General features: G+C 38.4%; 1 protein-coding gene across 4 annotated transcripts in view; it reads right to left on the minus strand.

Moving 5' to 3' along the window:
- PRPF38B (pre-mRNA processing factor 38B) overlaps window positions 1–15,601 on the minus strand; it is a 19,364-nt gene continuing 3,763 nt past the window's right edge. For 2 of the 4 annotated variants that reach the window (XM_072968081.1, XM_072968084.1), the window contains exons 3-8: window positions 8,026–9,093; window positions 5,128–5,196; window positions 4,691–4,842; window positions 4,547–4,607; window positions 2,277–2,500; window positions 1–2,031 (exon numbers count right to left, since the gene is read on the minus strand). In XM_072968081.1, coding sequence (XP_072824182.1) covers window positions 1,179–2,031; window positions 2,277–2,500; window positions 4,547–4,607; window positions 4,691–4,842; window positions 5,128–5,196; window positions 8,026–8,307 — 1,641 coding nt within the window. In that variant the 5' untranslated portion in view covers window positions 8,308–9,093 and the 3' untranslated portion in view covers window positions 1–1,178. Of the gene's footprint in view, window positions 2,032–2,276; window positions 2,501–4,546; window positions 4,608–4,690; window positions 4,843–5,127; window positions 5,197–7,251; window positions 7,305–8,025; window positions 9,094–11,859; window positions 11,979–15,601 lie in introns of all 4 variants that reach the window. The other 2 variants (XM_072968082.1, XM_072968085.1) reach the window with 2 other exon arrangements.

A 15,601-nucleotide genomic window follows, 5' to 3' on the forward strand; every position in this document is an offset into this window, starting at 1 on the left:
TAAAGGATTTAATCCAGTATTTATTCCGCACTCATGATCGTTCTCTGTAATCAGAATACAAGTCATAGGAACAGTCTATCAAATAATTTGCTGATAATCTTAAATAATGCAACATAGCATTACCTTTAATACTTCTCTGTTCTAGATTAAGTTTAAAAACTCAAACAGCAATCTTCATTATCAATAAAAAAAGTTCTGAATTTAAAAAAAGGACACTATCAAGCTGTTTCATAATTTAAGTATTTTCCATTTATAAAAATGCTTTGGAAGCTTGAGGCTTGCATCTATTTCTCTACTCATCTGCCCCACCCTCTCCCAATTTCATGTTAGTATAGGGTTGCTGCAAGAATGCTAGGCTTTAGACATTAATTTCTCCTTTAATATAGTACTTTAAAATCTGAAAAATTCAAGAAAAAGATTACATGTCATGTATTTTTTTCAAATAAAAAAGGAAAGCTAAATGAATAAATTTTAGGCATACTAACAGTGTCCCTTTGAGGTAGAATGCTAAAAGGACTTTTGATCAAATCACAGCCTAATTTAAACCTCTGCATCAGAAACTAACTTCTCATAAATTCTCTCTAAAGTTAACTGTGGAGAATGTGAAGTTTAACATATTAACAAGAGCCTTCCAAGGTAATATACAGTGGACAAGAATGTTAATCCTACAACTGCTGCCTTCATGTACATTGAAAGCACGTAATTCTCCTATAACAAATATCCAAGATCCATTCTCAAAGTCTTTAGCATTCTATTACGAAAAGCACAGCCATGCTACTTCAGTACACAAACCATAATCCCACACCTACAAAACAAAAATAGAATTAGTGGCAGTTTATTGCCTTATACAAATTTAACCAACATGGCAACCATGCCAAAGGAATTAAAACATTTTCAGGACATATGTACAGACTGTACATCTCAAAAACAATTAAACAATAAAAATGCAAGAACAATCTGTGCATCATGTATCAAACTCAACAACTGGGTGAAAACATCAATGCAATATATGGGATTACAAAGGCACTTCCCTACACAAAAGAGGAAATGAAAATGCAGCCTACAGGGAGCCTGAAGAGTGCGAAACTACTGCACAATCTCAACTTGGGAGGGGGGAAAAAAGCAGATTTAATCCAACATTTATAGGATTCAATGTGATCCACTTGTACAAAAAATTTTCACACAGTCTCCTCTTTGTTTTTATGTTGCTTTTCTTGGCTCTCTGGTTCTATACTTTGGCTCCTTCGACGGTCATGTTTGTCAGACTGGTCCTTACTATCACTGTGATCTCGTTTGTGGGAACGTTCTTTGCTTCTGCTACGCTTCCTAGATTTTTCTTTGCTGGGGCTATGTTCTCGTTTTCTTGATTTTTCAACACTGTCAGTTCTTCCTTGACTGCCACTTCTACTCCGTTTATTTGATTTTTCTTTACTTTCATTTCTATGTTTACTTAATTTCTCTCTGCTCCTGCTTCTGCTTCGTTTCCCAGCATTTCTACTTCTACTCCTACTTCTATGTTTTCTTTCTCTGCTTCTACTTCTACTGTGCTTTTTCTCTTTCTTGGAATCTTTTTTGTCATCTCTGTGCCGCCTATCATCTTTGTCTTCTTTATGTTTCTTTTCTTCTATCTCACCCCTACTTCTCCGTTCCTTGGACCGTTCTCTTGACCGCTCCTTTTCTCGGTCATTACCTCTTTCCTTATCATAGTCACGGTCTCGCCTCCTACCTCTCTCATTTTCTTTCTCTCTTTCCCGATCCCTGTCCCTTCTATCCCCTTTCCTATCACGACTTCGACTACGGCTTCTATGTCTTTCCCTACTCCTGCTATGTCTGCGTTCCAGCCCCCGATCGATACTGCGGGATCTTCGCCTTTCTTTCTCCCTTTCTTTGGCTTCACGCTCTAGTCGCTGGCGTTCTTTCTCTCTTTCTAATTCTCGGTCAAAACTAGAAGACCCATGGCCCTCCCGATGATGGCTTCTACTTCTGGATCTTCTTGGGGACCTCCGTGGACTCAGTGATCTCCTTGGAGACCTAATATTTAAGAAAGGAAGAGGGAAGGGAAAAAAATGCGAATGAATCAAACATATCATAAAAATTTAACTTTCACCAGTGTTACTTATTTAGATCCGCAGCTTACATGTCAGGAATAATTAAAGCTAAAAAAATTTTCCCTATTTTTATTTACAGAGACATAATCTTGTTGAAAATGCCATGATTTCCAAGGACGTTTGTGCAAAGCAATTTTCAAAATAAGTGTAACTCAAGAATCACATTACCTTGAACGTCTGCGTTCAACATGTCTGTCTATTTCCTCAGCACCTTCCTTCCCATCTTTCTTGATTTTCCTTGGCCGGGTTTTAATCTGTTGATCGATATTCTTCTGAACCGGAACTGGAATTCTTGGAAACAAAGTAGAAAACCACTCCAGTTTTGTGAGAAAAGACCGTAGCATTTCTCCAATGGTCATTACACAGCCTCCACCAGCCTTCACATCTAGGTCCTACAGAAACACAAAAGATATCCTGGCCGTCAAAGAAATTCTCTCAGTAAACACACGAATACTATAAAAATATAACCATCTTTGGAATCTCAAATACAAAAAAATTCTAACAGAAAAAGTTCAATTTGTGCACCTTTCTAATCTGGTAATGAATGACACAGAGAAACATCTGGGCTTAGTGTGTGCATGCAGGTGAGAACAAACCCTGCAGCCTCATGGACAGAAAGAGAAGTGACCTCACTTAGCTAACGGGAACATGAAACACCCCCTTACATTACTGAACTATTTGGAACAATCAACTTAAATTCACATTCCACATACCTACTAAGCATATATTTTATTTCTGTGGACATGTTTGCACACATCATTCCTAGCAGTGTAACCTAGCTACACATGAACTACTTCAGACAATTTCTGTCTAAAGATTATCTTTTAACAGCTCTAATATAAAATGAAGCCCTAATAAAACTGGAAGCAATAGCAAACCAACTGCCATGAAGCAGTGAGGTTTCTAATTTAGAGTTATGTAGAAAATAAATAAATGAACAAATAATTGGAAACGCATAATCCATGATGACCATTGTCTCTGAAAAGGGTCATTACCGCATGAAGGCCTTCTTGCTATGCCCTCTCACAGCTCAGGACATGTTAGTCAGCTATTGTCAGTCCCAAACCTATAGTGCAAGCACACAAGGAAAGTGAGATTTGTTATCTAAACAGGAAAACAAGAGCTAAAGGTAAAACTGCTTGCACTCACACACATTTAAGTGTTCAGATATACAGTATTTCCAAATATAATCGCTGCAGATATCTAAGGAAAAAAACAGTAAGTTAGCTTAAATAGAAAGCCTTAGGTTTGTAAACACAGTAAAAAACAGATTAAACAGAAGCATTCAGAAACAAACCTAATACCAATCATGAAGAGGGACATGCTTTCTAAATACAAAAGAGAGAAGTGCCCCAGCCTGAAAAAATCTCATCTAAAAAGAAAAAAAAATTAAAGACTGTGACTAGTCACCTAAGTCACTTTTGGCTTCTTCTGAGATATTAAACAGCTCATAAATAAGCCAAAAAAAAAATGCAAAGAAAAATTCTCCATGTCTACATGGGTGAGATTTTTTTTAGTTGTGCATGTAATAATAAAAAACAAACTAGAAAGATTTCCCTTAGAACTATCCTTCAATTAAAAAAATTCTTTGGCTGTTTTAAATAGGACTACTAAAACACTGCTCAGTTTACTTTATGAACTTTAAAACACAAAGTAGTGGTGGGGACAGATATATGGACAACACTGCTCACTATTAAGATTCTTGTGAGATCTTGGACTTAAACATTTGTATCAATGATTTAAATCTGACACAGTCATGTTTCCCAAAGTAACTTTTCTGAACATATGTAACAAGTTCAACCTTGTTAAGCCTGAATGGCAAGCTAGATTCATAATTTTAAAAAAACTGTAAAGTACTAATTTAAAGAGAAGGTTTCCTTCTAAGTTTATAAACATGTATAGTATAATAGAAATCAGAAAGCTAGAACTGAAATATTTCTGTCACCTTGAACAAGTCATCCAAACCGTCAGCCTCTTTAAGTTCAATTCTGCACTTCTGCACAAGTGGGAATATTAGTATTCAGAAGAAGTTATAGGGTAAAGAACTGAAAAGTTCTGGAGGTAAGGGGAAGCTATAATTAATATTTCTATGTGCATGTCTTACCACCTCAGTCTTGAGCATGGCCCACTTTAAAAAGTCACTATCAACTGTACAGGTCAAGATCAGTGCAATACATAGAACATAAATAAGAGATAATTTTCAATAGGTAACCAAATTACATCTGAACAATTTAAGAATGTGAAAGTAAAACTTAAGAAACAACCTAAGATATATAAAATTCACCAAGTGTTAGTAGTAGGACATTAATTCCTGAAGTATTTGAGTGTAATAATTTAACTACAGAAAATTCTGGAAGATGTTAAACCACCAATATATAAAAGATATTTAAAAACGAGAGTAATTAGAAGAAAACTAATTATTACCCTTGTTGACATACCTCTTCATCATCAAGGAAGGATTCAAACCAGTCCCATAGATCTGTAGGGGGCTGTGTGTACCTACAATTACAAAAGACTAATGATCAGGCTTATGTCAATTAAAATAAGATATTTATCATAAATTTAGAGAAATGCATGCTCACCTTATATACATAAATCCAAGGGCTCTAATATATGGAGAATCTGTGTGTGTTATGAGACCCATCACTTGCTTACGAGTTAACTTTAGAGTAAATAATTTGTATAACAGACAAAAAGCTGTAGAAACAATTCCTCCTGTTCCAACGCCTCGAACCTTTAAGGTAAAGAATTAAGAAAGAGTGGTAAAATAATTAACAGAGACACTTAACATCAATTGACTAATCCCGTGAGTGTTAAGTAATAACAAGATACACTGCATAATTGAGAATGGAGCATAAAGAACATAATGCTTTTCTAATCCCATTTACGGAAAACTTAAATTTTTAAAAAACACAGACTAATTGTAATTCGGTGTGTAACCTACAGACTTTAAGTTTTCTAAATATAAACTCAGTTATGAGACACAGAAAAACTGAAAAATGCACGTACTTCTACTTACCCCTCCGCACATCCCTGTTTGGCCAGCTGTTTTCCTGCTTCCTTTCTCCCATGGTTCAACGTGCGTGACCTGAAAACAAAAAAGAGGAACACAACAAACATTCACACTTCGGGTGCTTTTAAAAAGTATGATTCAAGTAAACCCCAATCCATAACAGAGCAGCTCTTCCAAAAGTCTGGAAGTTGCGTATTCTGACATGCTGTATATATTTTGTTTACACACATTAAGTATGTAAAACTGCTGAGATATTTAAATAGAACCAATAAAGCTACTAGGGTTTAACAAGACCTCAACAGCCTCACAGAGTAGAAATCCCATTAAAGTAGCTTTGCAGAGAGCTGATACATGTGGAGACAGGAAATTTCTAATCTCATACACTTGTAAAAAGAAAATTTGTATTTTATTATGAGTTGCTTAAAAAAATTCTTATTTTAAAATGGATTTAAAACTCCAACTTAAAGCATAAAGTATTAAAGTTTAAATGTCTTTTTCAAAAAAATCTTCAAAGTGCCCTTAATATTTCACTTTTATGGTAATTTAAAATTTCTTATTATAAAATAAGGAAAAATGACTTGAAGAAAGTATGCTAAAACAGTACAAAAAGTTGCTTTTAATGCAAAATTTATTCATACTTTCCCCCACCATGATCAGGCACTGTGTTCATTACTGATAGAAGAGGAAATTACAAAGGCCACACCTACACAGAGATCATTCCTGTTATTGTATAATTTATTTTCAGCCTAATTATGTAAACGAATTCTATTTCTTCCCAGAATACAAACTGTGTCAAAAACAAAACACTGAAGTAAGTGTGACTTGTCATATTAAGTATACTCAAAGATATGATCTTTGCTAAGGTGGGGCATCCTATAAAAACCACATACTTAACCTTAAAATGGCAAAGAAAGAATACAAGCTCTACAATAGACAGAACTCAAGGTCTTTTGGAAGGATTAAATCATTATTTGTTTCTTAACTTGAAACGAAAAAACAAAGCAAAATCCCATTCATTCACTATGTATTTCAAAAACTTTACTTCCACCCACCCATGGGCACGTGCCAGTCTTTTTCAGTGGCTTCAGACAGAAAAGCATGCATTTAAATGTAAGCACTACACTATTTTGCTCAGTGGACTGCTGCACTGCTTTACAGTTTCATTTCCTTCTCCCAGCTTGCTATATAAGACATTTCAATTCCTTAAAGGCTAACTAAAGGTGTGGACGCCATACAAAACAGACTTACAAAATTGGAAGGTTACATAGTTCAATGATTATTTGATCTGGATGTCTCAACAAAATCTGAGTCTTTAATTTTGTAACTAAATTTAAGTAATTTGTAGTACAATCTTAAGTTGTTTCAAACCACAGTATGTGAAATTTGAAAACAAGCTTTTCCTCTTATCATGCTAACATTTGCCTATGTTGTTAAACAGAACCTGCCACAAAAAGAGCAGGAACCCGATTTCAACTGTTTGAAATTTACTACACAAATAAAGCTACGGCTTAAACATTCGCCATACTGTATCCATGCTGAACAAGGCCTTACCTTTTAAAGAAAACTAGTTCATAGTGTTACAATTACTCACAATACTCTTGAAAGAGGATACCCATGTTTTCAATGTACTTTATATACCCAAGGTTGAACTGTATTCTCAAAATAAGATCTATCAAAAGTAACTAATATCTCAAAATCCTTCACTATTCACTTCATTGGGGAAAAGGCAGACAAAACATAACCTAAAAGCAAATAAAGAAAATTTCCTTCTCTTAACACCTCTACAGATTATGTTCAGATCACAGGAAATACTTAATGTTGTCTGTCAAGTGTTTTACAAGACAACACCGACAAAACGGACTGTTATTTATAGCAGATGTTCTATCTAAAGTATTTAAAGATCGTTAAGATTACTACTAATATTCTTTAAAATATAAATTAACCTTAGGAGGCCTGGAAGATAAACTATATAATTTGGCGGTAAGTGGAGAAAGCCTACCAAGTTGGTGAGGAAAAGACCAAAATCAATGGCCAAAAAAAAAGAAAAAGAAAAAGAAAAAAAAAAACCTAGCCGTTCATTTAACCAGGGAAATGCATTTATGGCGATTGAGCATGATTAATAATGCATACCTCTACCTGCGACCCTGGGCTGCTCCGAGCCTCGCTGCAAGACTGAGTCAATCCTGCTAACGAAACAAGAACTGAGACAAGAGTGCAGTGAGGAGGCGCCAGGTGAGCTCCCCAGCACAGCCAAGCCAGCACCGACCCTGCCGCAGAAGCCCAGGGCCCAGATAATTCTAAATAATAAGCCCAATGCACAGGTAACTGAGATCACTTACTCCTGACTTCCTGCTGCGAAAATTTCCAGGCCTTCGGTACGTCTCTTCCATTTGCACCTCTCCACCCTCAACCCTCCCACCCCACCCGACACACACACGGACCAGTTCCCTGTCTGGATAGGATAGTGAATACCAACAACACGAGGCCAACACTGAAGTCAATACACGCCCTGGCGTGGGGTGAGCGGGAGAAGCACCAACAAGTTGGCGCTGAGTAGATCCACGTCAAAAGAAATAATTTTAAGGCTGTAAACTTGAGAAGCTTCAGTTACTCGTTTCTCCTCCCCCCCCTTCTCCCGTCCGACTCCCCCCCAGGGGCGGGCAGGAGGTTGGGGGAGGAGAAAGATCAATGGCGGCGGGTTCTCCTGGCCCTAAAAACCTGAAAAGGAAATTAGAGGGCGGCCCCAGTTTGACCCTTCCCTGGCGGACTACTGACCACCGGTTCCCCTCCGCCCAACCTTCCTCCACCTACCAATCCTCAGACCTCGGGGGCCGCCTCCGCCCGTTTCCTCCATACCCCCTCCTCCGAACTTAACCCCTATCCCCAGGTCTAGACGCCTCGTACCTTAAAGTAGATCTCGTCCACCACCTCGTGGTAGGTCTTGAGCTCGTAGAGCTGCACTTTGAAGTAAGGCGACGACAGGATATTGGTCAAGATCATGGGGTTGAGGTTCATAGTCTTTTCGTTGCCCCACAACGGCAGCACATTGCCCTGCTTGCCCGAGACGGCCGGCTTGGTGGCGCCACCGCCGCCGCACTGCTGCTGCTGCTGCTGCTGGGCCGCGGCTGCGGCCGCCTGGTGCTGCGGCTGCGAGTTGCCTGTCAGCGCGGGGCTGTTGTTAGCCATGTTGCGGCGGAAGGAAGGAGGGAGGGAGAAGGGGGGGGAGGGGGCCAAGCTCGATCTCGCTCTTCGGGACAACGGTCCGGGACCCTACTCCATGGAACGCCGTCGGAAGAGGGGGCCGCCACGCTGTGGCCCAGACGGGTGAGGGAGGACAACCGGGACGCCGACAAATGGACCCAGGTCGAGAGCAGAGGCCGAGACGAGAGCCGGGAGAACTCCAAGCAGAAAGCGAGCCGGCGGCCTGAGAGCGCGATCTCTTCCGCCAACTGCCCCTGGGAACAAGATGGCGTCCCCGGCGGATGTGACGCCGCATGACACAGAATTCCAAGCTTAGCCGATGGCCAATCAGAGACGCCCAGGTGGGCTGGAGATTCCTCTTCCTAGTTCCGCGCGTTCGGTGCACGCTGCAGTGGCGGCCGTGGCCGCTGCCCCCTGATTTTTAGGGGATTTACACTGGGAATTTGGAGGCCAGGGAAGGGGGTTGTAGGTCCAATTTGTATGTTTTACTCTTTGGACTGTGGCGACGGTTTCTCCTTTCGAAGGCCGAGCGGAAAGGCATTCGCATGGCTATGTGCTTGCAAATTCGTGACTCTGACTCCTGCGGAGAATCCGAGTCTCCTGAGTTCACAGTTTTAAGATTCTCTGGAAGGGATGATAGGACCTCCCTCCTTCATGTGTTTTCAGTGCAAAATTCTTCTGTCTTCTGCCGGGCTGTAGTATCTGACTAGAGGTCTTATTGTTTGACCGTAAATTTACTCAGTTGTAAGATCGAGAAAACGTCTTGCTGGGCTGTTAAAAAAAATCTAGCATTAACAGAGCTACTATACCTGTATTGCCTAGTAGAATGACTTTTTCCCTCCCTACCCGAGTTCTTTCGTTCTGCTGATGCATTCTGAGCGGTAAACCTTAGGCGACGAACTGAATGAGGGTAGAGAAGGCTGCAGAAGGTGGTAGGTACGAGAATCAGTCATACTAGGTCTCATCTCTCAAAAGCTACTGTTAACCTAGAGAAGGTTCATGGTGTTTGGGAATTAAGTGCCTTTTGTAGTTTTGTAGGTTTTTGCAGGTGTTAATGGACTGCAGTTTAATCGACAGAGAACAGAATGAGTGTACATAGAAGAAGGGAAGATCAAGCTTGTTAGAGGGTTAAGTGTGGTTGACAGGACCCAGGAAATATGCATATGGGGGGGGGGGAGTAATGGCTAGATAGGAATTGAGCCACCTAAGTGCCTGGAATGCCGAGTTGAAACATTAGAAATTTAATGACATTTTAACCTAAGGGTTACATAATTACATCTATGACCCCAAAGTTACTATTACAGAGAATATTACATTCCCTGGCTCCAATCCATTCTTCACAGAGTGTTGCCAGAGTCATCGTTATAAAAGTGCAGCACTCCCCACTCAAAACTTTGGGTGGCTCACTCAGTGGTTTCCCACTTGCCAAAATCCAATGATACTGTTGATTCTCCATCCTATTTGATTTCTTGTGGCCTTTTTTTTTTTTTAAATCGTTTACTGTTTCCTAGAAACTGTTGAAGTAAGAAGTTTGAAAGTGGAGATTTTAATTTCAGTGGCATATACACAGGGGAGGGGAAAAGGTAAGACAAACGTTGGGTAAAATCTACACCTGGGTAAAGCTGAACCAGAGAGAAGATAAGCAAAGAAGTAGGAGGTAAACCAGAAGACAGTGGTATGACAATGCAAGGAAAGATAAATCAGAAATAAATGAATGATTAGAGTGACTAATATTTAGACCTGGACAGTACATAAGTGATCATCCTGTCTAGTTCCTTTATTTTACATTGGAGAACTAAAGCTATCAGAAGTGGTTTTTAAACTTCCTAGTAGATCTGGTTTTTCTATATGTTAGTTTATACCAACTTACTTCCCAAAGAAAATAGATGATCCCAACCTCTAATGAGTCATCAAGTTAGAAATACAATGAAAAAAAAATTGAACCCTGTTCTTCATTATTTTTTGCCTTGATAATAAGTTTGAGTTTACCCAGTGACACTAATTGCCAAATCCTACTAATTGCCTAAATCTTTTAAAATTTGTTTACCCTTAGATTCTGAGTGAAGAGCATAGTAGAGAGGTTGAAGTTTGATGTCAGTTCTGGAGAGTCCAAAACCAAGGGACAGCCCTCTTCCTGGTTCACAGCTGGCACCTTCTAGCTGTATCATCAGAAGGTTGAAGGGATGAGGAAACTCTCTGAGGTTTCATTTCTGAGAGCACCAATTCTGTTCGTGAGGGCTCCAGCCTCATGACTTAAGTGCCTCCGAAAGGCCCCACATCCTAATACCATCATCCTTGGGGTTTAGGATTTCAAATTCTAACTTTGGGGGCTAGAATTTTGATGGGAACTCTTAGATCTCAGCACCCACTTAACTATCACCATAATCAAGATAATCAAAATTACCCCTAAAAGTTCTCCTGTGCCCTTTTGTAATCCAGTCTCTCCCTCCATCTCCATCCCCAGCAACCACTTTTTGTCAATATACATTAGTTTGCATTTTCTTGAATTTTAAATTAATGCAATCATACACTAGGTTCTTTTGCCTGGCTTCTTTGACTCAATAATTTTAAGATTCATCCTTGTTGCTTGTGTCAGCAGGTTTTGTGTGTGTGTGTAACTGAGTAATATTCCATTGTGTGGAATTACCACTATTTGTTTATCCAATCTGTGGGCATTTGGATTTCTAATTTTCGGCTATTACAAATAAAGCTGCAAAACAAAAACAAAAACAAATAAAGCTGCTATGAACATTTGTATACTAGTCTTTGTGCAAATGTTTTTTTCCTCCTGGCTAAATACCTAGACATAGAGTGACTGGATCATATGATAGGTATATGTTTAACTTTTTAAGAAACAGCCGAACTGTTTTCCAAGGCAACTGTACCATTTTCCATTCACAGTAGCAATGTATGAGAGTTCCAGTTGCTCCATGTCCTCATCAACAATTGGTATGATGAATTTTTTTTTAAATTTTAGTCATTCTAAAGGGTGTGCACTGGTATTGTGGTTTTAATTTACATTTCCCATGTGACTAATGATGTTGAACATAATTTCAGGTGCTAATTGGCATTCGTGTATCTACTGTCGTGAAGTAACTTCAAATCTTTTGCCCACATCTTTATTTGTCTTATTGTTAAATTTCATTAATGATGTCTTTCAAATGGCAGTTTTTTATTTTAATGAAGTCTAAGTTACCAAATTTTCATTTTGCTTATTATGATTTATGCTTTTTTGTGTTCTAAGCACTGCCAGCCTTAAGTTCACAATGATATTCTGTTTTCTAAAAGGTTTATAATTTGGGATTTGACACTTAGGTTTGTGATCTATATTTCTGCCTATGGTGTGAGGTAGAGTTTTCATTTTTTTTCCCAATGTGGATATTCAGTTGATCTAGTACCATTTGTTGAGAAGACTTCTTTCCATATTGAGTTGCTTTAGCACCTTTGTCAAAAATCAGTTGACCCACCATGAATGGACCTATTTCTGCACTCTACTGTGTTCCATTGATCTTTATCTGTTCACCAATATCAAACTACCTTGATTAGTGCAGCTTAATAGTTAAGTTTTGAAGTCGGGTAGGCTAGGTCTTCCAACTTCATTCTTCTCTTTAAAATTTGCTCTGATTACTCCGGGTCCCTTGTGTTTCTGTCAATTTCTTAAAAAAAAAAAAGCCTGGCATGTAGTAGGTGCTTGGTAAACATGTATCATTTATGAATAAATGAATAAAGAATTAAAATAACTGCCATGTGTAACTGAAATAACAGAAATTAGATGTTCTATTGTTTTGAACATTTTATTGTTCAAAACAACCCACAATTCTAAGGTGACATAAGAAGCCATTGGGTAAAGTATCCAAGAACTAGAAATCTGATACAATTGGTAGGTTGTTATAAACAATCAAGACTGTTGGGCAAAGCTACCCTGTTTCTGATTATGATTTCAAAGTACTGAATCAAATGAGGTATGAGTTGAAATTTAAGAATTATTAGGTGTTAGCTGAACCTGAGATCGATGGTATAATACTGGTTCTATGTTCCCTTCTCTTCCTCATCCACAATAGGTGTCTTCTAGTTTTCGAAAGCAAGGTACAGCGGTCCCTCAATATCCATGGAGGATTGGTTCCAGGAACCTCTGGAGATACCAAAATCCATGGATGCTCAGGTCCCTTTTATAAAATGTTACAGTACTTGCATATAACCTCCGCGTATCTTCCCTTCTACTTTAAATCATTTCTAGATTACTCAAAATACCTAATACAATGTAAATATCATGTTAAGAGTTATAAATACGATGTAAATCCTATGTAAGTTGTTGCTGGTGTGGCAAATTCAAGTTTTGTTTTGCTTTTTGGAACTTTCTGGAACTTTTTAAAGAATATTTTTGTTCCATGGTGTTGAATCCACAGATTTAGAACCCCTGGACATGGAAGGCCAACTGTATATATCTCACTATCCAAATCTTTTAATAGTGCATGGCCCTGGGGCATAAAAAACCTCAAGTTGCCTAACAAAGTGCCACTTCTATATAATAATGTTGGCACTGGTGTTCAGAAAGTAAATGACTCTAATTACTAGATAAAAATTCCTTCTGCAAGTTAAGTGGTTTCCAATGTCTGCCTTCAACAAAGTAGGAGGAGGACCTAATCTAATTGTCTACTTAAAGATCATTAAAAATGATTTTTGATGAAAAATCACCAAGTCACTTTGGTATATAACTTGGAAGTAGTTCAAAGAATTAAGTTACAATGCTGTAACAAAACTCCTTCCAGATCCATCCACTCATCTACAGGAGTAAGGGTTTTCAGCGCTTACGTGTATAAAAATGAAAACATAGGGAGAGTATTGATGCTGTGCTGTGTCTCATCTTACAGATCAGTAATATTCAAAACCAGCTGTATGAACTAATTATTTTAAAAGATGTATCTCAAAGTATACATATACAAAAAGATACATCTCATTAAAAGATATATTTCCAATAAAATGTTACTTTTGTGTTTAATAATCACGTAACAATATTTATAATACATGTTATTTTGATCAGTTGTGTGTTAATAGTAACTGTTAAAAACTGTCTTTACGGAAGAAAAAAGTTTTAACACTTATAACCATATAATCCTAGGAAATTAAAAAATTTTTCCTTAACACAGACTTCTGATTAGAGATGTTGACTGAATAAACAAAAGCACAATGTGAGAGCTGTGAGTTAAGTTTTATTTGGGGGCAAAATGAGGACTATAGCCCAGGAGACAGCATTTCAGATGGCTCTGAGGAACTGCTTCAAAGAGGCAGGGGGTAAGGTCAGTGTATATGTGATTTTGGTGAAGGGGAGTACATGCAATCAAGCACACACTTTTACAGAAGGTCGCTGCTGGTTAGGAAGAGCAGATGGCTCCACTAATGATTCTAGTGCTTGTCTAGATATGAGGATATGGGCTCATAAAATCTTCTCCTAAAAATATCTAGCTATCTGAAGGCCTGTTCTGCCAGCTTTTCCCAGAGCAGAGAGTACCTCATTCCTGATCTCCACCCTGAACCCCCTTCCGGGAGTGTTAAAGGTCAGTGACTGCAGCAGCTCATGATTTAATCCTCATAGAGGCAGATGGCAAGGGCAAATTTTTAGTTGGAAGGCTTAGGAAATTAAAATTTTTTTTCTTTAACATATATAGTTACGTTTAGAGAGAAGTATGATAATGTGATCACTAGAAGATATGTGAACATAAAAATATGTCAAGAACAAACAACAACAATAACAAACAAACCCTCCATTATTGCTTTTCATAGCCCCTGAATATCAGATCCCAATTTTTACCTGATACTGCGGGGGCTCGGGTAATCTTATTGGTTTCCTTTATCATGTTTAATTAACATTACCTAAAAGGCAGATTTATATGCCCTGTCTTACAATACTGTTACCAAAACAAACTTGGGTCTGCTTGCCCATACACAGTAAAGCCAATCTCCTGACACTGGGTTGTGGTGAAGGAAAGTACAGAGTTTATTGCAGGGCCCCAAGCAAGGGAGTGGGAGTGCTCTTCCTCACAGCATGTCAGCTGGATTCCAAGAGTGAGTGTTCCAAAGGCAGGCAGGGGAAGGTGCCAGTTTCTTAGCACCTGGGCCTGAAACTGGCACTTCAGTATTCCATTCACTGGAGAAATCACAAAACCCATCCAGATTCAAAAAGAGAAGAAACAGATCTCACTTCTCCATAAGTGTGTCAAAGAATCTGTGCATCTTAATCTGTCATGAGCTTCCTCCTGGCCACAAACTGCTTACCTTCCTTTTACATGCAAAATACAATCACTTTCTTTCAAGACTTTTCAAATATTTCATCCTATTTTGAACATCAGCCTTAAACTGTCATCGAGGGTAACTTCAGGTCACTTATTTCATGTCAGATACCTAAACCTACTGGACTTGAAGAGCCATAAGAGAGGACCTTTATCTGTCTTTTTCACTCAGATCGGTTCTTGGTCCATAATAAGTGCACTATACATAATTATGGAACAGGTAACCTTATTTATTTCTCACTATTCAGCTGAAAAAATTGACAGGGTAAGTAAATTTCCAAAGGTTAGGGAGTAATAGTCAAATCAGGGGTTAAGATCTATTTGACTTAAAATTCATTCTGAAAATATGTAACATGGCCTCTATCTTAGTGGGACTTAGAATCTAGTGGAGGAAGGTAAGATTAGGTATGATTAGAAAACAAAACAAAAAACAAACAAACAAAAAGGACACTATGAACTCACCTACAAAACAGAAACAGACTTTCAGATCTAGTAAACTTATGGTTAGGGGGGAAAGGGGGTGGGAGGGGATAAAGTTGGCAGTTTGATATTTACAAATGTTAGACACTATATATAAAAATAGATTTTAAAAAAGTTTCTTCTGTATAGCACAGGGAACTATGCTCAATATCTTATAATAACCTTTAATGGAAAAAATAGGGAAATGAATATATGTATGTATATGCAAGACTAGGACATTGTTCTGGGCACCAGAAATGGACACTTTGTAATCGACTATACTTCAATTAAAAAAAAATAAAATGAGTAAAATTTAAAAAAAAAGAAAATGAGGTGACAAAGGCTAAGCTACAGTATTGGCTGTGGGAAGGAACAGATGCAACTAACAGATTGAAGAGGCCAAGATTTGGTGACTGTCCAAATTTGGGAAGGGTGGGAACAGACAGAGCCAAGGATGATGTCCAGACTCTGAGGGAGTAGGAGACCAGGACAATGATGAAACAGACCAATTTGGAGAGGTAGCTGGACATGAG

The sequence above is a fragment of the Vicugna pacos genome, chromosome 9, assembly GCF_048564905.1.
Source record: "Vicugna pacos chromosome 9, VicPac4, whole genome shotgun sequence".
Classification (NCBI taxonomy): domain Eukaryota; kingdom Metazoa; phylum Chordata; class Mammalia; order Artiodactyla; family Camelidae; genus Vicugna; species Vicugna pacos.